The following is a 27,606-nucleotide window of genomic DNA, read 5'->3' on the forward strand; positions in this document are numbered from 1 at the left end:
CAGGCTTTTTTCCTCAGACTTTTATTGTGAAGGAGACGTCTGGAATCAGAGGATAAACGTCTCATTTCCTCATCAGTTTGATCCATTCACTCCAAAAACATTTGGAAAGTCTGGAAGAGCTGAATATTCAATCATTTTATCCCCATTCAAATTAGCGGAGGGCTAACAGGAAGGTAGCGGAGAGCTAACAGGAAGGTAGCGGAGAGCTAACAGGATGTTAACGGAGAGCTAACAGGAAGGTAGCAGAGCTAACAGGAAGGTAGCGGAGAGCTAACAGGAAGGTAGCGGAGGGCTAAAAGGAAGTTAGCGGAGGGCTAACAGGAAGGTAGCAGAGAGCTAACAGGATGTTAACGGAGAGCTAACAGGAAGGTAGCAGAGCTAACAGGAAGGTAGCGGAGGGCTAACAGGAAGGTAGCGAAGGGCTAACAGGAAGTTAGCAGAGGGCTAACAGGAAGGTAGCGGAGGGCTAACAGGAAGGTAGCGGAGAGCTAACAGGATGTTAACGGAGAGCTAACAGGAAGGTAGCAGAGCTAACAGGAAGGTAGCGGAGGGCTAACAGGAAGGTAGCAGAGAGCTAACAGGAAGGTAGGGAAGGGCTAACAGGAAGTTATAGTCATAAGGTCCGGGGTCATAAGTCTGGAGTCAGAGGCGCCGGGGTCATAAGTCTGGAGTCAGAGGCGCCGGGGTCATAAGTCTGGAGTCAGAGGGTCCGGGGTCATAAGTCTGGAGTCAGAGGGTCTGGGGTCATAAGTCTGGAGTCAGAGGGTCTGGGGTCATAAGTCTGGAGTCAGAGGCGCCGGGGTCATAAGTCTGGAGTCAGAGGGTCTGGGGTCATAAGTCTGGAGTCAGAGGGTCTGGGGTCATAAGTCTGGAGTCAGAGGGTCTGGGGTCATAAGTCTGGAGTCAGAGGGTCTGGGGTCATAAGTCTGGAGTCAGAGGCGCCGGGGTCATAAGTCTGGAGTCAGAGGCGCCGGGGTCATAAGTCTGGAGTCAGAGGGTCTGGGGTCATAAGTCTGGAGTCAGAGAGTCTGGGGTCCAGTCCGTCTGCTGAAGTCACTTTGGGGTTCAAACTGTTTTCATTGTGAAGACGACATCACTGCTTCAGGGGTTAGACCTTCTTCTTCTTGTCCTCCTGGTCATCAGGAGCAGTAAAATGGTTAAAACCAAGGCGTGTTGTCGTGTCATGTGACCGGCGTCCTCGGGTAGTGATCCAGACCGCCGACAGAAGAAAAACATTCCAGCTGTTTCATATGGTGTTGTTGGTCAGAGGGCGTCCTTCACCCCTAAATATACTAAAACAATGGCGGCGCCAAACCAGCACAACCACAGACACGTCCTTTAATTACTCATGTCTCCATGGTTACCGTGGCAGACCACAGACGGGTTTCTGGCACCGGATCTATTTGTAGACGAGGACAAACCCACAACATGTTGTTGTGTCCTCACGACCAGCCGTCACCACATCCCACCGTATAGATAAACATTCATCCCCCGTTACCTTCTCGACTCCCCACAGAAACCTCAATAAGCTGAATAACCTTCTGTTGCCATGGAAACAGAGCGTCCAGTGCGACCCTCAGACGCTTGGCACCTGTGAGGTCACAGTGTCAGTGTGGTCGGCCTCCTGTGAGGTCACAGCGTCGGTGTGGTCGGTGAGGTCGGCCTCCTGTGAGGTCACAGCGTCGGTGAGGTCGGCCTCCTGTGAGGTCACAGCGTCGGTGTGGTCGGCCTCCTGTGAGGTCACAGCGTCGGTGAGGTCGGCCTCCTGTGAGGTCACAGCGTCGGTGTGGTCGGTGAGGTCGGCCTCCTGTGAGGTCACAGCGTCGGTGAGGTCGGCCTCCTGTGAGGTCACAGCGTCGGTGTGGTCGGTGAGGTCGGCCTCCTGTGAGGTCACAGCGTCGGTGAGGTCGGCCTCCTGTGAGGTCACAGCGTCGGTGTGGTCGGTGAGGTCGGCCTCCTGTGAGGTCACAGCGTCGGTGAGGTCGGCCTCCTGTGAGGTCACAGCGTCGGTGTGGTCGGTGAGGTCGGCCTCCTGTGAGGTCACAGCGTCGGTGAGGTCGGCCTCCTGTGAGGTCACAGCGTCGGTGTGGTCGGTGAGGTCGGCCTCCTGTGAGGTCACAGCGTCGGTGTGGTCGGTGAGGTCGGCCTCCTGTGAGGTCACAGCGTCGGTGAAGTCGGCCTCCTGTGAGGTCACAGCGTCGGTGTGGTCGGTGAGGTCGGCCTCCTGTGAGGTCACAGCGTCGGTGAGGTCGGCCTCCTGTGAGGTCACAGCGTCGGTGTGGTCGGTGAGGTCGACCTCCTGTGAGGTCACAGCGTCGGTGTGGTCGGTGAGGTCAGTGAGGACCAATCAGAGGCAGCCGGAGAGTAAAAACCTTGCAGACTTTATTATTATTAACAAACTGTCCATGTTTCATCTGTACAGAAGAGAAAGACACAAACAGAATGAAGCAGGAACATCTTCACCATCGTCACCAAGTGTTCAAGCCGCCGTCGCTCAGGGCAACAAGCGCACACACACACACACACACACTCTCACAAACACTCACACACTCACACTCCTCTGCTGGGCGCTGCAGGGGCTTCTGGGATGTTCTGTACAGCGGATCCCTCGGAGGGACGGAGAGTAGGCACGCTTTGATAAAACAGACGTCAGATGGAAACTAAAGTGAAGGCAGATCGACCAATCAGGACGTCTCACTTCCAAGCAGGGAGGTAGAGCTGACGCGACTGGCCGAGCGATCGATCGGTCACACAAAGACGGTTTGAAGACTGAATCTTTGAGAGCGCCGCGTCTGGCCTCGAGCTCCGAGACATTTACAGACCGAACGGCTCACGGAGAAGATAATCAGCCGACGGGGAGGCGCCGTGGACGGCGGGAACCTCCCCAGGAGTAACGACACGAGGGCAGGGAACGGCGCTCCACGTGGAGCTTCCTCTCCAGGACGGCGCCGTTTCCTGCCCGCCAACACGACCAAACCTGGAGCTGCGTCAAACCGCGGGCCGACTCTGGTCACCGGGGACGACCTCTGAGTGTTCCCTTGGCTCGCGTTCACACGTTACCGTTAACCACACAATCACTTCCCGAAGCTTTTCAGTTTGTACTGATCTCAGGTGTTTCACCACACGACCCCGGGGCTCCTGGTCCCTCAGTCAGCCGATCGATCGATCACTGAAATCATTCATCATTCATGGGAGATTTACTCATCAGGTGTGAAACTGAACCGTCCCCGCCCTTTACAGTCGTTCATCAATCAATAATCAAATCAATAATGATCTTTAGCTGCCACACCGGACTGAACCAACAGCTACAGATGACGTCACCAATCAGAACCAATGAGGTCGTTCCCAAAGAATCACCGTGTTCAACGACCGCCGAGCCGCTCGTCTCATCAGCGTCAGAGCGAACTCTGCTAACCGTGTCACACAGACACTCTGACTGATGGAGCAGCAGCTCTTAAATCCCTGTTTTAGTGAATGTAGTCTGGTGTGTGTGCTGTTTGTGGTTAAACCAAAAGGATCTTCCAGGTCTCTCTCTGTAGGGATCCTTTCCATGATGCTGTCACACACTTAGAATAACACTCTGAGCCTGTCAGTGGATCAAACAAGCTCTTTTAGTGGATCTACTGTGATCAGGTGCAGTTGTCCCAAAGGATCACGTTGCAGCCATTGCAGCCCGTTTGGTGGCTGCTGGCTGAGGTGATCTACTGGTGATCTACTGGACCAGTTCCAACACTTTTACTACCTACCAGTCACTCAGACACCAGGATGAGGACAGAGAGGATCATGGGTAGAAACAGGGGAGTGACCCTTTAACTCACTGCCCACCACTGAGAGGCGTTCATGGTCATACATGAAAAACCAGCCAGCTGCTGGAGCAGGTCGATGCCCAGAGGAAGCAAAACCTTCGCACCGTGCACCCCCCCCCCCTCAAACCCCCAGGAAGGAGGACACTCGCTAGCTGGAGAAAAGGCAACCAGAGAACATTCAAACGATAGAAAACAGAACCAAAGACGTCGACCATTAGTAACAAATAAATAAGGCTATGACCAAACAATATATATATATTCAGATAGAAAACCCAGCAGACGAGCAGCGACTCCTCGTCTTCACACCAAATGTTCACATCTACAATCTTCTCCAGGCTCCTCCGTGCTCTGCTTCTGTTTCCTGTCCCGGCCGACACCCACACCGGGTCCGGACCGGCTCCCTCCTGGAACCAGCCACACCGAGCGTGACGCCAGACACCCCCCCCCCCGGTGGCTGGAGCGGAGACACTGGGAGCGGTGGGTGGACGTGGTGCGTTTATGGCACAGGTTGTGCTGGGAAAACACAGAACTGCTCAAAAAATAAAAGTAAAAATCTTCTAACTGCATTGGAGGAGCTGAGGGAGCCGGTCTCCCTTCAGAGGAAACATAACTGTCGGAGGAGCTCAGAGCCCCCCCCATCTCACTGTGGCCGGCTGGTTTGCTCCGCCCGCCTGGCAGTCCCATGGCGATAAAATCTAACGAACACACACCAGAGAAAAAAAAAAAAAAGAGGACGACAAACACCCCGAAACCCTGACAGGACAGACTAGAAGATGGTAGAAACACACACACACACACACACACACACACACACACACCTGTCCTCATCAGGACGTCACCTCCACTGTCTGGACACCTGAACCAGACCAGGACTCTGGTCCCCACGACGCTGACAGGTCCTGACAAGTCTGTGTACACACACAGTCCCCACGAGGACAGACACAAACACACACACACACCGAAGTTGTTAAAATACTGGAGTCATTAAAGCGCTCTATACATCAGACCCCCCCTTTCTACACATTTACACTGAATATGATGTCACATGACCTCTGACCCCCGTACCCTTACAACCCCCCCTCATCCCCCCAGAACACGAGGGGGGCGGGGGGGGTAAATACTGCATCGGGCCGGCGCTCTGAGCCGGGGCTCAGGAGGAGGAGGCGGCGAGGGCGTGGCCTCCTGGGGAGTGGGCGGGGCTCAGGTAGGAGGAGGAGCAGGTGTGTCACTGATCAAGCCCACTTCGGCCTGCAGGATTGTGGGTAAAGTCATTCCAGCAGCGGATGAGGAAGAGGAGTAAAAATAAATGAAGGTGGAGGGGGCAGAGTGGTGAACCGGGGGGGTGGGGTGGGGGTCGTGGTCGTTTCTCCCGTGGGCGTGTCCTGGGCGGGGTCTACCTGTCCTTCAGCTCCTGAGTGACGCGTTTGGTGAACCTGCCGCAGAGCAGCCCCATGAGGAAGAGCAGCGCCACGCCGGCTCCGATCACCGTCAGGATGTAGTTCTTCGACGGCGACGTCATCACCTGCATGGCCAGGTCCGAGAAACCCTCTGCGGGCGCCACCTGGCGGGGAGTGAGCACATCACATGACCTCACCTGAGCGCAGTTTACTTTAGGCAGCAAAGTCAGTGAATAATAAAAGCACCTTTAAGTAAATTCAAAATACCTTGGCGGCGTAGCTCCACATGTCGATGCGGTCCTGAAGTCTCTTCTTGCACTCCGGCTGCAGACGAACACGTTTGTCCTGCAGCGCCTCCATTAGGCAGGACATCTCTGAGGACACACACACACACACACACACACACACACACACACACACACGGACACACACACACACACGGACACACACACACACACACACACACACACGGACACACACAGGTTCTTTAATCCGGTGAGGAAGAGAACGAGAGAAAAGAAGAACTGAATAAAGAATGTTCCACTGGGTTCCACTGGGTGAATTTTCTCCAACTTTGTATTTTGGACCAATGTGAGAATGAATTCTGTCTCAGCGTGAAGTTTAAGGTCTGATTATCGTTGCTTTACGTTCTCGGTCCTCTAAATTAGAACATTCTGCTTGATTCATTGGTGGGATTCAACCATCTGATTATCTTTGAGGCTTTCACCCCCCCACCCCCTCCACCCACCACCCCCCGCCCCCCCGTGGACTCACGCCGTCCTTTCCCGGGGGGGATGGCTGCACATTGGTGTTTGATGTCCAGAGCGCAGGCCGTGTGGAGGACGGGGTCGACAAAGATGTCCGCCTTACTCTCCTTCAGCATGTTCAACACCTCCTGCGGGGGGGACGACAGCAGGAGGAGATGTTGAGCGTTAAACCGTAAATAAACTGGTGCCTGCCTGTCGGCGCTGTGATTTCCGACCTTCTGCACGGTCGGTGAAGGCGGCGTAGCGTTACCTTCTTACATCCTTCCTGTTTGATCTTCAGCAGGTTCACTTTCAGACACTCCTCCACCTGACCAGTCTGCTCCTGAGCCGCAGCCTCCTCCGGACACAGCCGGGAGATCTGAGCACACACACACACACACACACACACACACAGAACACAGACAGAACACACACAGAACACAGACACACACACACAGAACACAGACACACACACACAGAACACAGACACACAGAAAACACACACAGAACACACACACACACACACACACACACACAGAAAACACACACAGAACACACAGACACACACACAGAACACACACACAGAACACAGACACAGACACACACACACACACACACACACACACACAGTCAGTCTCTGCTGCCTCTGAGCAAACATGAACATGAACATGTCTCCTCCCATCAGGATCAGTGGGAGCTGGAAACGGTGGGACAACTCTGACCAAAGCCATCTTATCAATCCGGTACATTGTGGATCCGGTACGTTATGGATCCGGTACGTTATCAAGACTCTTCTCAGCTCCTCCGTCAGTTTTACAGAGAAAAACTGACCAGATGAGGAAGAGCTGATGCTTTATTCTCACGTTCTGTATCGCAGCTCTGTGGGAGCTGCCATCAGTTATTAAAATCTAACTTTACCTCGTATTTTTAGATATCTACATATCTATCTATATTAGGGCTGCCACAAACGATTATTTTGATAGTCGACTAATCACTGATTATTTTAATAATTTTAAATCGATCATACGTAAATTGAATGTAAAACATACAGCTTATCGCACCAGCATGAAGCTGCTCTTATATAACCATCATTAGTTTTCAGCTTGAAGTGTTTAAGGTATATGCCAACTAAAAATAAAGACAATTAAGATGATAGTTCATTAAACCTTTCATGAAATATGCTTGTCGTATTGTCAAACATATGAAATATGTGTGCTAAGGGCGGCCAATGAATCAAATCGTCATCGCTAATGTGAATGTTTACAGCTATATGAGTAAGTAGTAAGTTAGCTCTCTGTTTACGCTAATATTAGCAGCTAACTAGCCAGTTAGCTTACCGAGACGACGGTCCCTCTTCATCGTTGTCACAAGCCACAACGTGCTTCCTTTTCAGGTGCTCGTGCATCGCAGTTGTGCTGCCGTGGAAGGCAAGTTCTGTCTTGCAGAAATTGCATTGCACACTTTTTTTCTTTTGTTTTCTTAAAATGCTCCCACACTTTTGAGCTCCGTTGCCGCCGGGTAGCCAGATATGACTTCAGGTGACATCACGGCTGACCCCGATTACCACTACTGCGCACGTGTGTCAAGGACAGAAAGGCAGACGCAGCGGTGGAAGGTGCCGCAGCAGTTTTGAGAGAAAAACAAAGATTAAAAAAAAAAAAAAAACGACGCGTCAACTGTTAAATTAGTTGTCGACGATTATTGATTGTGACTAGTCGACTAATCGTGGCAGCCCTAATCTATATCTATATCTATCTATCTCTATAGATATAGAGAACTAGCACACACACACACACACTACAGACCTCCACTACACACTATGTTAAATCCAGACAGAAGAAGGTGTGATGATGCTGGTGAGGGAGACATGTGACAGCGGCAGAGATACTGAGCGTGCTCAGTCGGAGGCAGAGCGGTGCGAACCTCCTGAGTGCAGTGGATCTGCAGCTGAGGGTCCAGTCTGTAGTCCAGAGCAGACTCCTGCAGGATGACCCTGATCTGGTCCTCACAGTCCGGAGAGAGGCGCTGTCACACACACACACACACACACACACACACACACACACACACACACACAGTTATTACTCCAGGTTTGATGTTCTGTGGTTGTACTCCAACATGTGGACACTAAACATGAGGACTACGACTCCCATCAGCCTCAGTGTGTGTGAACGTGTCTGACCTGGTCAGCGTACTTCAGCTTCAGACAGGAGATGACCTGTCCCTCCAGCTCGCTGTCCGCCGTCGCTTTGTTCAGGATGGACTGACAGAACTTTGGGATGTCGGCTTTACAGGCCTTCCTCAGGACCGGGTTCAGACGGTAGTCTGCCACACACACACACACACACACAGAGACAGACACACAGACAGACACAGACACAGAGACAGAGACAGAGACAGAGACAGACACACACACCTTTCAGCAGCTGAACTGGGCAGCACAATGACATTGTGGGGACACAGCTGTGTGTGTACCTGTGTTCTGTGTGTGTTCTGTGTGTGTGTGTACCTGTGTTCTGGGTGATCTGTCTCTTGGTGATCATCTGTTTACATTTAGGATCCATCAGCTCGCTGTTCTTGTTCTGTTTCAGACACTGAAGAACGTTCTTCCCCTCCGACTCCGTACAGAACCGCTGAGAACACACACACAGCTGTCACACACAGGGACGACACACTGGTACACATCAGTGCTGGTCTACCCTGATCAGGTGACCCTACCCTGATCAGGTGACCCTACCCTGATCAGGTGACCCCTACCCTGATCAGGTGACCCCTACCCTGATCATGTGACCCTACCCTGATCATGTGACCCTACCCTGATCAGGTGACCCCTACCCTGATCATGTGACCCCTACCCTGATCAGGTGACCCTACCCTGATCAGGTGACCCCTACCCTGATCATGTGACCCTACCCTGATCAGGTGACCCCTACCCTGATCAGGTGACCCTACCCTGATCAGGTGACCCCTACCCTGATCAGGTGACCCCTACCCTGATCATGTGCTTGCAGACTCTCATCAGCTGGTAGTCCATTTCAGGATCGACCATCTCGACCTCCTGCAGCTTGAAGATCTTCTGGTGGCAGCGCGGAGTCAGCTGACGCTTGTTCTCCTTCAGACACTCGATGACCTTCAGAGGGAAGCAGAGCGGACCGTTAGTCCCTCACCTGAGGACCCTAAAACACACCTGGGACCTCAGTCAGAGCTCGGGATGGGATGGGGGGGGTCATTGTTCAGTGTGTGTGTGTGCTCACCTGTGCGTTGCCAAAGGCCACGTTCTGACACAGTCTAATGATGTCCGGCTTACAGGAGTCGTACAGCTCCGGCTCCAGGCGGATGTCCTCCGACTGCACACGTCAGGGAGGAAAACAAGTTTTAAATCTGAGAGTCAGACTCTTAATGTGAAAGTCAGACTCTTAATGTGAAGGTGCTGGCTGGTCATTATTACTCCAGACGTGATGAATTGTGAACCTTTTGGCTTTCCATACCCTGTTGGTTCTGTCTGCGTGACCTTAAAGAACCTTTCCTTCTGTGGTGGACTGTCAGTGAACGTACCATCTCCACCTCCTCCACCCGCAGCTGTTTCCGACATTTGACGGACACTCGCTGCTCCTTGGCGTCCTGCAGCGTGTCGTTCCTCACAGTGGTGCTCAGGCAGATCACCACGTCCACCCTGAGGACACACAGGGCTCCGTCACGTGACTGCGTCTCACACACACACACACACACACACACACACACACACACACACACACACACACACACTTACTTCTTCTTGATGTTGGGACACAGTTTGAGGACATCCTCCTTACAGGCCGTCTTAAACTTATAGGAGAACCGGAAGTCTTTGATCTGGATCTGTGGGGGGGGGCAGGTTATTGATGACAGTGAGCTGAACTCTGAATGAACTGATATCAGCTGATTTCTTGCTCACCAGCTGGAAGTGAGTCACTCCCACTGCACACTTCTCATTCATCTCCTTCTGGTGTTTGTTCTGGACCAAACACTCCATCAGGTCCCCGGTGTCGATCTGGTTATCAGCTACCTCCTGACACACACACACACACACACACACACACACACACACACACACACACACACACAGAGGGACACAGACAGACAGACAGACAGACAGACAGACAGACGTTAGTAAAAATTCTCTTGGACACATTTTCTAGTAGGCTAAATCAGTTGATAAAGACAGTGAATTAAACACTGAAGATCAACATTTAACAACCAGATAAACAGCCACTGTGGGAGAAACAACACGGAGGATGATTTGTATCCCGTCACTGGACGCCGCCGTCACTACTGCAGCTCAACAGAACCAGCTCATCTGACAGGACAGAACTGTTCTGCTGAGAGTGACTGAGGTGTTCTGTCTGTGGTTATGGTCAGTTCACCCCCCACCCCCCCCAGTGCTGGCGGTGTGGACTTACGTGGCAGTGGGCCTGGATGACGGGATCACAGGCTCTCATCAGCAGCGCCTCGATCTGAATGTCCTGAGGACACATGAGACATGACGTGTTCAACACTAAACGATGCTGCGATCTGAGCAGTCAGACAGCAGAACATGTCCAGGTAGAACAGGGAGCTGAGAACAGCCTCTTCTTCCTGTGAAGCAGTTACAGTGGTGCATTATGGGTAGCGGCACAGTTACCTCCGACTCCAGCTCCGTCAGGTTTGCCACCACCTCCCTGCAGTCGAGGACCAGGTCCTCCAGGTGGTCCTGCAGACACTCCAGCTCCTGGCCGGCCTCCGTCTTCTCGCTGCACCACTTCCCCAGGTCGGTCATACATCGCCTCTGCAGCTCAGGGTCCAGCTTCACGTCCAGCGCCCTCTGGTGGAGGATCCTCTGCACCTCCACCTTACAGTCCCTGGAGAGCTGCGGGGGGGATCAGGACGAGTTACAGGAGCCCGAGGATGCCTTAAAGCGACACTCCACTCCTCCGAGCAGAGCTCCAGGAGCACGTGAGGTCACAGCGCCCTCACCAAACGGTCCGGACACAAACTGGCTGCTCATTTTAAACCAACGTCAGATCAGAGACCTCAGACTTCACATAAGATGCACTGAACCCCCCGATAACGTTAATAACTTCCCTGACTTTCTCTACCTGGAACAGACTGAATTCCAGTGACAGCTAATCGGCCTGGAGTTTATTTCGACCTTTTGTGATGCTGAAACTGGGCGTGTGGGTGCAGCATCACTTTAAGGACACCTGACACGAGTCACACCTGTGATTTGCTGCAGCTGATTGACCAGCGTAAAAGTGTTCTGACAGCGGACGTCTGAGCGTCTGGGGGGGCTCCTGGGGTGCACCGTGTCACGCTGGGTGTGATTTGGACACTCACCCTCCGGCCCTGCTCCACAGAGCGGTAGGCGTGGCGGTACAGGCAGGAGAAGATGGCGCCGGGCGGCATCATCTCGCTGGTCTCGTTCCAGCCGTGTGTGTGACAGAGTCGGGCGGCGTCGCCCTGACACTTCCTGTACAGGATGGGGTCCAACCTGGGCGCCAGCAAGGGATGGAAGCACTGGTTAGTCAAGAGGAGGAGGAGGAGGAGGAAGAGGAGCAGCAGGACTTACTTCCAGTCTCTGGCGATGAAGTACTGCAGCTCCAGCAGTCTGTGCTCACAGTCCTCCACCATCTTCTCTGTGTACAGATGCTCCATCAGACACGACAGGATCCTGCAGGAGCAGCAGGTTAGAGTTCAGACTGTTCACGTTATTCTGTCCATGCAGACAGACGGCGGGAGGACTCACATGGGGTCTCCGGTGCGGATGTGTTTGCAGGCGGTCTGGATGACGGACTCGCAGGCCTCGTTGAGCGCCCGGTCGATGCGGTAGTCGGCTCCGGGGTCGGCCTCCTGGATCAGAGTCTGGAGCTGAGGGGGCGGGGGGGGGGCAAGACCACATCAGCTCTGTCTCACTCCAGCCTCCCACACAGTTACATTTAAGACTGTCATACCAACGTCAAGGACAAAATACAGTCGTCCTCACAAACCAGTTTAATATCTAGAGGAACATCCCAAACCCGTTTATTGGAGTGAAAGCGATGCAGTGTGAGTGTGTGAGAGAGTTTGAGTGAGTGAGTGAGTGTGTGTGTGGTGTGAGTGTGAGAGAGAGTGAGAGTGAGAGTGTGAGTGTGTGAGAGTGAGAGAGTGAGAGAGAGTGAGTGTGAGAGTGAGTGAGTGAGTGTGTGAGTGTGAGAGAGTGAGTGAGTGTGAGAGAGAGAGAGTGAGTGAGTGAGTGAGAGTGTGAGTGTGTGAGAGTGAGAGAGTGAGAGAGAGTGAGTGTGAGAGAGTGAGAGAGAGTGAATGTGAGTGTGAGAGTGAGTGTGAGAGTGAGTGAGTGTGAGTGAGTGTGAGTGTGTGAGAGTGAGTGAGTGAGTGAGTGTGAGTGTGAGTGAGTGAGTGAGTGAGAGTGAGAGTGTGAGTGTGTGAGAGTGAGAGAGTGAGTGAGTGAGTGAGTGAGTGAGTGTGAGAGAGTGTGAGTGAGTGTGAGTGAGTGAGAGTGAGAGAGTGAGTGAGTGAGTGTGAGTGAGTGTGTGTGTGTGTGTGTGTGTGAGTGAGTGTGAGAGTGTGTGAGAGAGTGTGAGAGAGTGTGAGTGAGAGAGTGTGAGTGAGAGAGTGTGAGTGAGAGTACGTGTGTGTGAGTGAGTGAGTGAGTGTGAGTGAGTGAGAGTGTGAGAGAGTGAGTGAGTGAGTGAGTGAGAGTGTGAGTGAGAGTACGTGTGTGTGAGTGAGTGAGTGAGTGTGAGTGTGAGTGAGAGTACGTGTGTGTGAGTGAGTGAGAGTGTGAGTGAGTGAGAGTGAGAGAGTGAGTGAGTGAGTGAGTGAGAGAGTGAGAGTGTGAGTGAGTGTGAGAGTGTGTGAGAGAGTGTGAGAGAGTGTGAGTGAGAGAGTGAGTGAGAGAGTGTGAGTGAGAGTGTGAGTGAGTGAGAGTGTGAGTGAGTGAGAGTGTGAGAGAGTGAGAGTGTGAGAGAGTGAGTGAGTGAGTGAGTGAGTGTGAGTGAGAGTACGTGTGTGTGAGTGAGTGAGTGAGTGTGAGAGAGTGAGTGAGTGAGAGTGTGAGTGAGAGTACGTGTGTGTGAGTGAGTGAGTGAGTGTGAGTGAGAGTGTGAGTGAGTGAGAGTGTGAGAGAGTGTGAGTGAGTGAGAGTGTGAGTGAGTGAGTGTGTGTGAGAGAGTGAGTGAGAGTGAGAGTGTGAGTGAGTGAGAGTGAGAGAGTGTGAGTGAGAGAGAGTGAGTGAGAGTGAGTGAGTGAGTGATTGTGAGTGAGTGTGAGTGAGTGAGTGAGAGTGAGAGAGTGTGAGTGTGAGTGTGAGTGAGAGTGAGAGAGTGAGTGAGTGAGTGAGTGAGAGTGAGTGTGAGAGTGAGTGTGAGAGTGAGTGAGTGAGTGTGTGAGAGTGAGTGTGAGAGTGAGTGAGTGTGTGAGAGTGAGTGTGTGAGAGTGAGTGAGTGAGAGTGTGTGAGTGTGTGAGTGTGAGAGTGAGAGAGTGAGTGAGTGTGAGTGAGTGAGAGTGAGTGAGAGTGAGTGAGAGTGAGTGAGAGTGAGTGTGTGAGAGTGAGTGTGAGAGTGAGAGTGTGTGTGAGAGAGTGTGATGAGAATCTCCCGCTCAGACTGACTCTTAACAGCTAAACAAAGTTCTGCAGAGGAACAGTTAAAGTGATGGAGGAAGTTAACCCAGGGACAGCTAGCCAGCCAGCTAACCAGCCAGCCAACCAGCCAGCCAGCTAACCAGCCAGCCAACCAGCCAGCCAGCTAACCAGCCAGCCAACCAGCTAGCCAGGGGACACAGTTTTGTGGTTGGACAGAAGCTTCACTAAATCTCAGTTCCTATGAGCAAAGTGAAGACAGCAGCTGTCAGTGTTTTAGGACGTTTGGTCCAAATGTGAAGTTCAGACATGATGTAGGACTCTTTGATACCTTTGATCGGTTCATTGATTATGGCTCCCTCTGACCCCCGACCCCGGGACTCACCGCCCTCTGACAGTTGGGGTCGATGGCGCCCATGTCCCCGCGGCCGACCCTCATCAGGCAGTGCAGCGTGCGTCCTTTGCGGTGCAGCCCGGAGCAGTGGCCCTCGATCTCACTGCGACAGTGCAGCACGATCTCCGGACTGAGGGAGAAGTCCTCCATCAGCATCCGCCTGTAGTCCATCATCTCACCCTGACACTCACCGCTGACCACACGGCCTGACAGACAGACAGACAGACAGAGTTCAGAGCAGCAGAGTCTAAAACCTTTATTTCTCTCTGGCTTCATGTCGGAGGATCAGGACGCCGTCAGTTCGGCTCTTTTGTTTCCTGTTGGAGTCTGAACTGAGCCGAGCGACGGGCAGACGGCCGCTGGTGTTAAAGACCACTGACGGCCACTAGTGTGTGTGTGTGTGTGTGTGTGTGTGTGTGTGTGTGAGGCAGTGTGTGTGTGTGTGAGGCAGTGTGTGTGTGGCAGTGTGTGTGTGTGTGTGTGTGTGTGTGTGAGGCAGTGTGTGTGTGTGTGAGGCAGTGTGTGTGTGGCAGTGTGTGTGTGTGTGTGTGGCGGTGTGTGTGTGCGAGAGGCAGTGTGTGTGAGGCAGTGTGTGTGTGTGTGTAGCAGTGTGTGTGAGGCAGTGTGTGTGTGGCAGTGTGTGTGTGTAGCAGTGTGTGTGAGGCAGTGTGTGTGTGTGGCAGTGTGTGTGTGTGTGAGGCAGTGTGTGGGTGTGTGTGAGGCAGTGTGTGGGTGTGTGTGTGGGTGTGTGTGTGAGGCAGTGTGTGGGTGTGTGTGTGTGAGGCAGTGTGTGTGTGTAGCAGTGTGTGTGTGTGTGGGTGTGGGTGTGTGTGTGTAGCAGTGTGTGTGTGAGGCAGTGTGTGTGTGTGTGTGTGTGTGTGGGTGTGTGTGTGTGTAGCAGTGTGTGTGCGAGAGGCAGTGTGTGTGTGCGAGAGGCAGTGTGTGTGTGTGTGTAGCAGTGTGTGTGCGAGAGGCAGTGTGTGTGCGAGAGGCAGTGTGTGTGTGTAGCAGTGTGTGTGTGTGTGTGTAGCAGTGTGTGTGTGTGTGTGTGGCAGTGTGTGTGTGGCAGTGTGTGTGTAGCAGTGTGTGTGTAGCAGTGTGTGTGTAGCAGTGTGTGGCAGTGTGTGTGAGGCAGTGTGTGTGTAGCAGTGTGTGTGTGTGTGGCAGTGTGTGTGTGTGGCAGTGTGTGTGTGTGAGGCAGTGTGTGTGAGGCAGTGTGTGTGTGTGTGGGTGTGGGTGTGTGTGCGTGTAGCAGTGTGTGTGTGTGTGTGTGTGTGAGAGGCAGTGTGTGGGTGTGTGTGGGTGTGTGTGTGAGGCAGTGTGTGGGTGTGTGTGTGAGGCAGTGTGTGGGTGTGTAGCAGTGTGTGTGTGTGTGTGGGTGTGGGTGTGTGTGTGTGTAGCAGTGTGTGTGTGTGTGTGTGTGTGAGGCAGTGTGTGTGTGTGTGTGTGTGTGGGTGTGTGTGTGTGTAGCAGTGTGTGTGCGAGAGGCAGTGTGTGTGTGCGAGAGGCAGTGTGTGCGAGAGGCAGTGTGTGTGTGTGTAGCAGTGTGTGTGTGTGTAGCAGTGTGTGTGTGGCAGTGTGTGTGCGAGAGGCAGTGTGTGTGTGTGTAGCAGTGTGTGTGTGGCAGTGTGTGTGTAGCAGTGTGTGTGTAGCAGTGTGTGTGAGGCAGTGTGTGTGTAGCAGTGTGTGTGTGTGTGGCAGTGTGTGTGTGGCAGTGTGTGTGTAGCAGTGTGTGTGTAGCAGTGTGTGTGTGTGAGGCAGTGTGTGTGTGGCAGTGTGTGTGTGTGGCAGTGTGTGTGTGTGTGTGTGTGTGTGTGTGTGTGTGGCAGTGTGTGTGTGTAGCAGTGTGTGTGTAGCAGTGTGTGTGTAGCAGTGTGTGTGTAGCAGTGTGTGTGTGTGTGAGGCAGTGTGTACACTCTGTGTCCTACAATCCCCCAGCGGGGGGGGCTGCTCACCTCTGTGGACGGCCGACTCGAGGCAGAGCAGCAGGTAGGACAGCCGAGCCTCGCGGGCGCGGGGCATGTTGGCGTCGGCGCTGCAGTGGTACTTCCTCAGGTCGGACTTGCAGGCTTTGGCCAGCGAGTAGCTCACCTTGTAGTCCTGAGCGATGAGCTTCTGCCTGGTGGTCAACGCCTCGCGGCACTGAGGACACACGGACGACGTCAGGCTCGCAGTGCGCTAAGGGGCGGCTAAGCTATTAGCGCTGGGGGAGGAGAAAGGACTCACCCGCTCAGTCATGGCCTCCTCAAACTTGTGGTTGAAGAGACATTTGTAAACTCGTCCCTCTCCGGCCAGAGTCTGAAAAGATCCACACAGTCGGTCAGCGGCACAAACTGGTCCTCGGGGGGGGGCTCTTCCCTAAAGTTACACACCTTAACTACACCTAAAGGAACAGGCCTTCACTGTGAAGCCTGCAGAGTGAAACAAGCACTGGACAACGATGAACTGATCCCCGTGATCAGGAAACGGAGGAGCACTATTGAACACCTGTGCCCAGTCGGGGGGGTGAGGCCCGTCTGCATCACTACAGAGGATCACAACCAGGAGATCCTGCACAGCTTGGGAGAGTACTGGCTTCTGATTGGTCAGTCACAGCGTCTGACTGTTACTATGGACGCAGCTCTCATAGCAGTCAATACCTCGTGTCACATTATTGATCGGTGTCATAAGCAGGATCATTCACATCATCAAATCCTCTAAAGAATTGCTGCTGTTAAGATGAAGTGTTGCCATGGAGATGTTCGTCACTTTGATCTGAAACTTGGACACCACGATGAACTAAAGCTGGAAACACACGTCTCTAAGTGTAGTCGCCTGATCAATAAACAGAAACATCAAACAGGAAGATAACAGAAGCTTTTCAGGAAAAGAAACAATAACTAATCAAATCATCAATCACTAATCAATAAATCGGCTCCAGAAAGGACTTTCTGTGGAAACAAGATGGCCGACTGAACGCTCACGGTTTCACAGAAGCGCTCCCTGTCGTCGCGGCAGGCGAAGTACAGGTAGCGGTCCAGGTGGAAGTCGTCGGAGGAGAGCTCGGCGACTCTCATGATGGCCTTCTTACAGTCGTCCTTGATGGGGTGCGCCCCCGGCTGCTCCTCGGCCTCCCGCACCAGACCCTTCTCCAGACAGGCGATGACCTCGCCCTGAGAGTGGACGTCCTGCAGGAGGTGAGACAGGCTCAGTGTGTGTGTGCTAGTGTGTCAGTGTGTCAGTGTGTAGTGGAGGTCTATAGTGTGTGTGTGTGTGTGTGCTAGTTAGTCAGTGTGTTAGTGTGTAGTGAAGGTCTATAGTGTGTGTGTGCTAGTTAGTCAGTGTGTTAGTGTGTAGTGAAGGTCTATAGTGTGTGTGTGCTAGTTAGTCAGTGTGTCAGTGTGTAGTGGAGGTCTATAGTGTGTGTGTGCTAGTTAGTCAGTGTGTCAGTGTGTAGTGAAGGTCTATAGTGTGTGTGTGTGTGTGTGTGTGTGTGTTAGTTAGTCAGTGTGTCAGTGTGTAGTGGAGGTCTATAGTGTGTGTGTGTGTGTTAGTTAGTCAGTGTGTCAGTGTGTAGTGGAGGTCTATAGTGTGTGTGTGTGCTAGTTAGTCAGTGTGTTAGTGTGTAGTGAAGGTCTATAGTGTGTGTGTGTGTTAGTGTGTAGTGGAGGTCTATAGTGTGTGTGTGTGTTAGTTAGTCAGTGTGTCAGTGTGTAGTGGAGGTCTATAGTGTGTGTGTGTGTTAGTTAGTCAGTGTGTTAGTGTGTAGTGGAGGTCTATAGTGTGTGTGTGTGTTAGTTAGTCAGTGTGTCAGTGTGTAGTGGAGGTCTATAGTGTGTGTGTGTTAGTTAGTCAGTGTGTCAGTGTGTAGTGGAGGTCTATAGTGTGTGTGTGTTAGTTAGTCAGTGTGTTAGTGTGTAGTGGAGGTCTATAGTGTGTGTGTGTGTTAGTTAGTCAGTGTGTCAGTGTGTAGTGGAGGTCTATAGTGTGTGTGTGTTAGTTAGTCAGTGTGTTAGTGTGTAGTGGAGGTCTATAGTGTGTGTGTGTTAGTTAGTCAGTGTGTCAGTGTGTAGTGGAGGTCTATAGTGAGTGTGTGTGTGTGTGTGTGTGTGTGTGTGTGTGTGTGCTAGTTAGTCAGTGTGTTAGTGTGTAGTGGAGGTCTATAGTGTGTGTGTGTGTTAGTTAGTCAGTGTGTCAGTGTGTAGTGGAGGTCTATAGTGTGTGTGTGTGTGTGTGTGTGTGTGTGTGTGTGTGCTAGTTAGTCAGTGTGTCAGTGTGTAGTGGAGGTCTATAGTGTGTGTGTGTGTGTTAGTTAGTCAGTGTGTTAGTGTGTAGTGGAGGTCTATAGTGTGTGTGTGTTAGTTAGTCAGTGTGTCAGTGTGTAGTGGAGGTCTATAGTATGTGTGTGTGCTAGTTAGTCAGTGTGTCAGTGTGTAGTGGAGGTCTATAGTGTGTGTGTGTGTGTGTGTGTGTGTGTGTGTGTGTGTGTGCTAGTTAGTCAGTGTGTTAGTGTGTAGTGGAGGTCTATAGTGTGTGTGTGTGTGTGTGTGCTAGTTAGTCAGTGTGTAGTGGAGGTCTATAGTGTGTGTGTGTGTGCTAGTTAGTCAGTGTGTCAGTGTGTAGTGGAGGTCTATAGTGTGTGTGTGCTAGTTAGTCAGTGTGTCAGTGTGTAGTGGAGGTCTATAGTGTGTGTGTGCTAGTTAGTCAGTGTGTCAGTGTGTAGTGGAGGTCTATAGTGTGTGTGTGTGTGTGCTAGTTAGTCAGTGTGTCAGTGTGTAGTGGAGGTCTATAGTGTGTGTGTGCTAGTTAGTCAGTGTGTTAGTGTGTAGTGGAGGTCTATAGTGTGTGAGTTAGTGTGTAGTGGAGGTCTATAGTGTGTGTGTGTTAGTGTGTAGTGGAGGTCTATGGAGGCCACAGTGAGGACAATAAGCAGAAACACCGATGGAGGCTCTGGGGAAATCTCCACCTCCCCGGTCACATGGTCTCACCTTCTCTCCTGTGCTGATGCTGCCGCAGTGCAGAGCGTTGATGTCTTCGCGGCACTTATCCATGAAGCCGCAGATGAGCCGGTAGTTGCTGAAGATGATGGTGGTCATCTTGGTGATGTACTGGCTGCACTGGTAGTCGCTGATGTTGCTGCGGTGATCCACCAGGCAGGACACCAGGTAGCCCTTCCCCAGCTCCTCCGCCGCACATTCTTTAATCTGAACACACAGACGGCGGCACATCAGAGTCACATCAGTCTGAACAAAGTCCCTGAGCACAGAAGACTAAACAGCTCATTCTTTATGATCAGCTAATGGACCGACCTCAGAGATGGTGCTCTTGCAGACCTCCACGGCCACAGACTCAAACTTGGGGTCGGTGGTCAGATTCAGCTTGTAGTTCCACAGCAGCTGGAGGAGAGAAGACACAACATCTGGATTCACACCTGCAGGCCGTTATGTCAGCGATGATTCAAACTCTGCTTACACAACTGGTTTAGACTTCTCAAACTGGTGAGAGCTCAGGAAGGAGACAGTAAGTGGGCCTTGAGTCAGAGAAAGAGCCACAACATTTTAAGCTAATGTGTTGTGAGTGAAAAGCTAACAGCTAACAAGCTTGTTTATCACGTGGTCGAAAGCTCCTCAGAAAGCGAGTAAGAGGACATTGAGCTGGTACCAAACTCAGGGCTCCATAACACAGCGTCTCTGCTGCTCTGGCTTCAGCGCTACATGGTGCATGCTGGGAAAGGCGTTTCAGAGGAGACACGTGGCGTGAAGACACTTACGTGGTTACATTCAGCGGCGATCTCAGTTTCCTGAAAGAGAAGAAGAAGAAGAAGAAGAGAGGAGGCGTTAGAGAGGAAACTGGGAGGTCAGTGAACAAGTACAGCTCTGAGGTGATCCAGCACTTCTACCACCTACCAGGTGGACACAGAGGACCCAGGGGGAGAAACACCAGAGTTCACCTTTAAGGGATGCAGATCTCAGTAGGACACACCTTCAGCAGTGACCACCGCCTAAGACCAGCTCCTACACCCCCACCCCACTCCCCCCACACGGTGGACAAACCACGAGCCGGCATCGGCCCGTCTGAGTGTGTTATATTCCTAGTGAATTTACACTGAGATGTCACAACGCTCCTCAGACACAGTAAATGTGACGTCATATGGGGCAGGTGGGGGTGGAGGGGGTCAGTCTGTCTGTCTGCAGGACACCAAGCTCCCCTCTGCCCGCCCCCCATGGGTTAAAGACATCCAGCGCAGACAGAGATACCTGGAGGCCTCGTCTCTCTGCTCAGAGGGAAAAAGGACTTATTGGGTGTAATGCCACAAGTGACCACTGGGGAAGCTGGAGCGAGTTCCCATAGAAACTAATAAATGCTGAAAAGACGGCATCTCATTAAGGTGTGTGTCCGCACGCAAAGCTAATATTCACCTCGACAGATTACCTTTATTTATTCATCTTCCTCTGGTGAGTAAACACACTGACGGGGAGCCGGAGCTGCAGGTGCCACTTGGAGCTACAGTCTGGAGCTACAGTCTGGTGCCACAGTCTGGTGCCACAGTCTGGTGCCACAGTCTGGTGCCACAGTCTGGTGCTACAGTCTGGTGCCACAGTCTGGTGCCACAGTCTGGTGCCACAGTCTGGAGCCACAGTCTGGAGCTACAGTCTGGTGCCACAGTCTGGTGCCACAGTCTGGTGCCACAGTCTGGTGCCACAGTCTGGTGCCACAGTCTGGAGCTACAGTCTGGTGCCACAGTCTGGTGCCACAGTCTGGTGCCACAGTCTGGTGCCACAGTCTGGTGCCACAGTCTGGAGCCACAGTCTGGAGCTACAGTCTGGAGCCACAGTCTGGAGCTACAGTCTGGTGCTACAGTCGGAGCTACAGTCTGGTGCTACAGTCGGAGCTACAGTCTGGTGCCACAGTCTGGTGCCACAGTCTGGTGCCACAGTCTGGTGCCACAGTCTGGAGCCACAGTCTGGAGCTACAGTCTGGAGCTACAGTCTGGAGCCACAGTCTGGAGCTACAGTCTGGTGCTACAGTCGGAGCTACAGTCTGGTGCTACAGTCTGGTGCTACAGTCGGAGCTACAGTCTGGTGCTACAGTCTGGTGCCACAGTCTGGTGCCACAGTCTGGAGCCACAGTCTGGAGCTACAGTCTGGTGCTACAGTCGGAGCTACAGTCTGGTGCTACAGTCGGAGCTACAGTCTGGTGCTACAGTCGGAGCCACAGTCGGAGCCACAGTCTGGTGCTACAGTCGGAGCTACAGTCTGGTGCTACAGTCGGAGCTACAGTCTGGAGCTACAGTCTGGTGCTACAGTCGGAGCCACAGTCTGGAGCTACAGTCTGGTGCTACAGTCGGAGCTACAGTCTGGTGCTACAGTCGGAGCTACAGTCTGGTGCTACAGTCTGGTGCCACAGTCTGGAGCCACAGTCTGGAGCTACAGTCTGGAGCCACAGTCTGGAGCTACAGTCTGGTGCTACAGTCGGAGCTACAGTCTGGTGCTACAGTCGGAGCTACAGTCTGGTGCTACAGTCGGAGCTACAGTCTGGTGCTACAGTCTGGTGCTACAGTCGGTGCTACAGTCGGAGCTACAGTCTGGAGCCACAGTCTGGAGCCACAGTCTGGAGCCACAGTCGGTGCTACAGTCGGAGCTACAGTCGGAGCTACAGTCGGAGCTACAGTCGGAGCTACAGTCTGGTGCTACAGTCTGGTGCTACAGTCGGAGCTACAGTCTGGTGCTACAGTCTGGTGCTACAGTCGGAGCTACAGTCTGGTGCTACAGTCGGAGCTACAGTCTGGTGCTACAGTCGGAGCTACAGTCGGAGCTACAGTCTGGTGCTACAGTCGGAGCCACAGTCTGGAGCTACAGTCTGGTGCTACAGTCGGAGCCACAGTCTGGTGCTACAGTCGGAGCTACAGTCTGGTGCTACAGTCTGGTGCTACAGTCTGGTGCTACAGTCTGGTGCTACAGTCGGAGCTACAGTCTGGTGCTACAGTCGGTGCTACAGTCGGAGCTACAGTCGGAGCTACAGTCTGGTGCTACAGTCGGAGCTACAGTCTGGTGCTACAGTCTGGTGCTACAGTCTGGTGCTACAGTCTGGTGCTACAGTCGGAGCTACAGTCTGGTGCTACAGTCTGGTGCTACAGTCGGAGCTACAGTCTGGTGCTACAGTCGGTGCTACAGTCGGAGCTACAGTCTGGTGCTACAGTCGGAGCTACAGTCTGGTGCTACAGTCGGAGCCACAGTCGGAGCCACAGTCTGGTGCTACAGTCGGAGCTACAGTCTGGTGCTACAGTCGGAGCCACAGTCTGGAGCTACAGTCTGGTGCTACAGTCGGAGCTACAGTCTGGTGCTACAGTTGGAGCTACAGTCTGGTGCTACAGTCGGAGCTACAGTCTGGTGCTACAGTCTGGTGCTACAGTCTGGTGCTACAGTCTGGTGCTACAGTCTGGTGCTACAGTCTGGTGCTACAGTCGGAGCTACAGTCTGGTGCTACAGTCTGGTGCTACAGTCGGAGCTACAGTCTGGTGCTACAGTCGGAGCTACAGTCTGGTGCTACAGTCTGGAGCTACAGTCGGTGCTACAGTCGGAGCTACAGTCTGATGCTACAGTCTGATGCTACAGTCGGAGCTACAGTCTGGTGCTACAGTCGGAGCTACAGTCGGTGCTACAGTCGGAGCTACAGTCTGATGCTACAGTCTGGTGCTACAGTCGGAGCTACAGTCGGAGCTACAGTCTGGTGCTACAGTCTGATGCTACAGTCTGATGCTACAGTCTGATGCTACAGTCTGATGCTACAGTCGGAGCTACAGTCTGGTGCTACAGTCGGAGCTACAGTCTGGTGCTACAGTCGGTGCTACAGTCTGGTGCTACAGTCGGTGCTACAGTCTGGTGCTACAGTCGGAGCTACAGTCTGGTGCTACAGTCTGGTGCTACAGTCTGATGCTACAGTCGGAGCTACAGTCTGGTGCTACAGTCGGTGCTACAGTCTGGAGCTACAGTCAGTGCTAACTGGCTTGACACTGGAATCAGACCTGTTTAACAGGTCTGATTCCAGTGGGATCACTGAGCTCCTTCGGAGCCGATGGTCCTGCTCTACTTAACGCTTCAAACCCCCCCTGAACTGTCTCTGCGCTACGTTAAAAAGCAGGAAGTCAGACACAGGAACAGGAAGAGAATCCACTCTGTTTTCAAAATAAAAGTCCACATGCAGACTGTCAGTGGTTTATTCAAGCAGCACATCAATATTATTCTCTAATGGGGGGGGGCACCAGGCCAGACGTCAGCCGCTCAGAGGTTCATCTGGGATGTGGAGAAACACTTTGGTTGGAAACTCATCGGTCGCTTCCAGCTGTTTTCTGGCTGGAGACTCAAACAGTCAGACTGGAAACAGTTCAAGATGCTGACATTTCATCAGACTGTGAAATCACACAGACACACACACACACACACACACACACAGACACACAGACACACAGACAGAGACAGACACACAGACAGACACACACACACACACACACAGACACACACACACACAGACAGAGACAGACACACAGACAGACACACACACACACACACACAGACAGACACACAGAGAGACACACACACACACACACACACACACACACACACACACACACACACACCTTATCTGGAGGTTTTTGTCACTGATAAGTTTTACTTCAGCTTCCTGTTTGCTCTGCTGGCTCTTATCTTTAATCAGAAACACCTTGATGATGCTTTGCCCCTAAAAACAGGCTCAGCAGGTCTGGACGGTCTGTAATCCTCCACAGACTGGGGGGGGGGGGGGGGGGGGGTCTGACTGATGAGCGCTCGCCACTTCAGGACGCCGCGGGCTGAAACAGGTTTGTTTCTCCGGTTCTTTAGATACAGAGAACGTTTTAAAGTGTATTTGCTGCCAAGTTTACTGACACAGTTTGACTAATGGTCTAACACCAGGACCAGGTCTCAGAGGGGTTCTGGGTCTCAGTCTGGGGTCCAGTCCTGATGACCACTCTGGGTTCAGACAGACACAGAGCGAAGCCTCCAGAGCCGCCCCCCCTCCCGGACTCTGAGGACCACGTAGTCAAAACCGCACACACAAAAATGCTGCAGGGCTAAAACAGGCTCCCGGTCCTCCAATCAGAGCGCAGCCTGGACGACCACACGCCACGACCCACAACCTCCACAACCTCCACAACCTCCAGGCGTCAGTGGGCGAGAAAACAGCCACACAGAACCGGGGGGGGGGGGGACACAGCGTATGAGGAGCAGAAGAATAAAACTGGACGACTATTATTCTGTTTTTACCAACATGTTCATCATCACTGCTGGTTTTACCTTTGTGTTCTTTAAGATCACTACATGTACTGTGGAAGGAGTACTGCAGTACTACTACTGCAGTACTGTGGGAGGAGGACTACTGCAGTACTGTGGGAGGAGGACTACTGCAGTAGTAGTACTGTAGTAGTAGTACTGTAGTAGTACTGCAGTAGTAGTACTGTAGTAGTACTGCAGTAGTAGTACTGTAGTAGTACTGCAGGCAGTGGAAACGTCTCAGGCGTGTTGATAAAGATCAGAAACCTGAAACTGTTCAGGTGAAACTCAGCCGTCAGTTCAGGTAAACGTCTGAGGAGGAGGAGGAGGAGGAAGAGGAGGAGGAGGAGGAGGAGGACGAGGAGGACGAGGACGAGGACGAGGAGGAAGAGGAGGACGAGGACGAGGAGGAAGAGGAGGAGGAGGACGAGGAGGACGAGGAGGACGAGGAGGAGGACGAGGAGGAAGAGGAGGACGAGGGGGACGAGGACGAGGAGGAAGAGGAGGACGAGGACGAGGACGAGGACGAGGACGAGGAGGACGAGGAGGACGAGGAGGAGGAGCAGGAGGACAGTCACCTTCATCACTGACGCTCCAAACGTTACAGGATCAGACTCCAAAGTGAAGTTGGTTATTTCTGCTCCCTCCAACACTGAAGGTCTAACTAGTGACTCCACCAGTCTAACTAGTGACTCCACCAGTCTAACTAGTGACTCCACCAGTCTAACTAGTGACTCCACCAGTCTAACTAGTGACTCCACCAGCAGCCTGCTGACTGATTCAACCATTCAGAGACAAAAACTACGTCCACACATTCTCTCAAACCTCGTTCAGCGTTTCTTTACAATCCACCTGCTGCAGGTAAGCGAGGACTTCGGGGTGAGATGGGATCCGGTCTGAGCAGATCCCGGTGTCTAAACGACCCTCTGGTTTAACCACAAACAGCGGGTACGTCGCTCTGCAAACACACCAGACTACATTCACTAAAACGGGACTTTAAATGGTCGTTGCTGTCTGGATCAGTCAGTTACTGTGTGACTTTGGTGTTTAAGGGTTAAGTCAGATCTAAAGTGATTACAGAGATATCTTCACTTGGTTCCTGGTGTACCAGTGGCTTCCCAGCAGCAGGTGAGTTTGTGTGTCTTAGTTATTAGTCATCACTGAGTCACAATGAGAAACTCCTCCTGGCTTATCGGGAGTTAAACTGATTTTCAGGTCACTAAGTTGTATTTGTGACTGTTTAGGCTCATTGGAGGTCAGATCTGAATTAACCCTTTAAAAGCAGAATTACACAATAACACTAAGGCAGCAGCTCTAAAATCCCTGTTTTAGTGAATGTAGTCTGGTGTGTGTGCTGTTTGTGGTTAAACCAAAAGGATCTTCCAGGTCTCTCTCTGTAGGGATCCTTTCCATGATGCTGTCACACACTTAGAATAACACTCTGAGCCTGTCAGTGGATCAAACGAGCTCTTTTAGTGGATCTACTGTGATCAGGTGCAGTTGTCCCAAAGGATCACGTTGCAGCCATTGCAGCCCGTTTGGTGGCTGCTGGCTGAGGTGATCTACTGGACCAGTTCCAACACTTTTACTACCTACCAGTCCTTCAGACACCAGGATGTGGACAGAGAGGATCGTGGGTAGAAACGGGAGAGTGACCCTTTAGCCACAGGCTGTCTTGTGATTCAGATAATGAGCACAGCCCCCGCCTGTCTCAGCTGAGGCCTCTCAGTCTGACACTTAATGAGCTTAAAGAAGTGAGCGAGCAGTCGGTCCAGGGTTGATCGGTCAGAACGCCATCCGGCGACCCCACCGGCAGGCCGGGGAGCGGTGACCCCCGGCCTCAGGACCAGGACACACAAAATGCCCCCCCCTTGCCTCACCATGAGGCAGCAGAACTACCAGACCTGTAGACAATCAGGCTCCATGACAGACCGGCAGGAAACCATTATGGTGCCTTCACTGACCCTGATTTTCACCATAACACTTCTTTTTAAAAACTCACAAAAGTAAAACAGTCTTGTAATGACCACCAGTGACGGTCAACATTTCAATGAGTGCCCTATAAAGGGTTAACCTGGTTTAACCTGGTTTAACCCGGGTTAACAGCACGCTGACAGGTGTTATAAACGGACTAAATCCTGAACCACCACCTGGTTTTGGGTTTTCAGTCACTTTAACTGTATTTTCCAGGCAGAGCTGTTTAAACCCACTAAAACACTCACATGGCAGACCGAGTGGACATCACCCCCCCGGGGGGGTCCAGGGCCTCTGCACACTAACCCGGTTTAAACGGTCCGCAGTCGGTCACCGTGATAAACAAAGCGAGTCGGGCTAACGGGGTTAGCTTAGCTTAGCCTAGCTGCCCTCATGTTAGCTCACCTGGTTAAAAAGGCGAAAAGCTGTCTAACACCTGGTGGTGGGAACACCTGGGGGGCCGGGGGTGTGCCAACATGTTGTGGCCAGCTTTACAGTTAGCCGCTAGCTGACGTCAGTTAGTCCAGATGTGCGGCTTCCGTTAAAAATCTGCCACTCTATCATGTTCCAACTCATCGTGAGCCCGTTGACGCCAAACTGAGGTAAACTTCATGTTCGTTTGCAATAACAACGGCTTCTGTTAAATTCGGCTCACATAAGCTCCTCAGGGCGGCTTTTATTTCAGTGTTAGAAGGTTGTTTTTCTGCTCGTGGACGTTCCGCGGCAGCAGCTCGGTGTGTTTGGGAGAGACGTCAGAGTCCAGAAATATGAGGCGACACGCTTCACAAACTTGCCAACCGTAAAGAAGACGAGCGCCATTCGTGTCACTGCGTTATGCCGAACCGCAGAGAGGCCCCTAGACTCTACGGGGGGGTGTTCAGCCTTCGTCTGCAGCGGGTGTCATGTTGGAGGGGATACCATCGGCGGTAAATAACCGAATCTGTGACCGACGTTTAGCGTGACGTTCTTTCGCTGAGTGCTAGCGGCAGGCTAGCCGTAGCAGCTAACGCTAGCTGGCTGGTTCAGCAGGCACACCCTGCTCCTTCCCCAGCGGCCACAGCACCCTGCCCCGCTGTCTTACCTCCTTCTTGTCCTGGAGACACTCCAGCACCGCCAGGTTGTTGTTCCAGGAATGTTTGGGGCAGAGCCGGGTCAGGTCCTCCCTGCACACCGCCTCCTCAGCCAACTTCCAGCCGGCAGAGCGCCTCCGAGGCAGCGAGGCCCCGGCGCCCGGGTTCCTCTCAGCGGCGCCCGGGTTCCCAGCCGCCGGCCCCGGCCCTCCGGCGGGGTTCTGCGGGTTTTCAGCTTTCGCGGCGAGTTTGGCGCCGACGTTGTTTTGTCCTCGAATCGGCTGCACGGAGAAGAAGCAGAGCAGCAGCAGCAGAGGAACACGTCTACAGTCCGCCAT

The 27,606-nt window shown here is 52.7% G+C and overlaps 1 protein-coding gene across 1 annotated transcript; it reads right to left on the reverse strand.

Moving 5' to 3' along the window:
• Positions 1-3,962: 3,962 nt before the first annotated feature.
• On the reverse strand, positions 3,963-27,606 carry glg1a (golgi glycoprotein 1a). The gene is made up of 25 exons (XM_070830739.1): positions 27,280-27,606; positions 19,688-19,717; positions 19,227-19,313; positions 18,906-19,121; positions 16,902-17,105; positions 16,165-16,236; positions 15,894-16,080; positions 13,930-14,144; positions 11,711-11,832; positions 11,534-11,635; positions 11,302-11,455; positions 10,610-10,834; positions 10,389-10,451; positions 9,884-9,997; positions 9,719-9,807; positions 9,505-9,622; positions 9,204-9,296; positions 8,942-9,079; positions 8,459-8,582; positions 8,132-8,274; positions 7,873-7,974; positions 6,221-6,328; positions 5,978-6,098; positions 5,471-5,577; positions 3,963-5,367 (listed from the first exon to the last, which is right to left on the reverse strand). The coding sequence occupies exons 1-25, from the start codon at positions 27,604-27,606 to the stop codon at positions 5,200-5,202; spliced, it is 3,429 nt and encodes a 1,142-aa protein (XP_070686840.1). The 3' UTR covers positions 3,963-5,199.

This window comes from Pempheris klunzingeri, chromosome 5 (genome assembly GCF_042242105.1).
Source record: "Pempheris klunzingeri isolate RE-2024b chromosome 5, fPemKlu1.hap1, whole genome shotgun sequence".
In the NCBI taxonomy this organism is placed as follows: domain Eukaryota; kingdom Metazoa; phylum Chordata; class Actinopteri; order Acropomatiformes; family Pempheridae; genus Pempheris; species Pempheris klunzingeri.

Excerpts from the sequence above, each read along its gene's own strand:
- glg1a (XM_070830739.1), bottom strand. The coding sequence starts at position 27,606 with ATGGCGGACTGTAGACGTGTTCCTCTGCTGCTGCTGCTCTGCTTCTTC. Across the intron at positions 14,145-15,893 it reads CGAGTCGGCCGTCCACAGAG|GCCGTGTGGTCAGCGGTGAG; the intron begins GTGAGCAGCCCC and ends TCTGTCTGTCAG. Across the intron at positions 10,835-11,301 it reads CTGTGGAGCAGGGCCGGAGG|CTCTCCAGGGACTGTAAGGT; the intron begins GTGAGTGTCCAA and ends TCCCCCCCGCAG.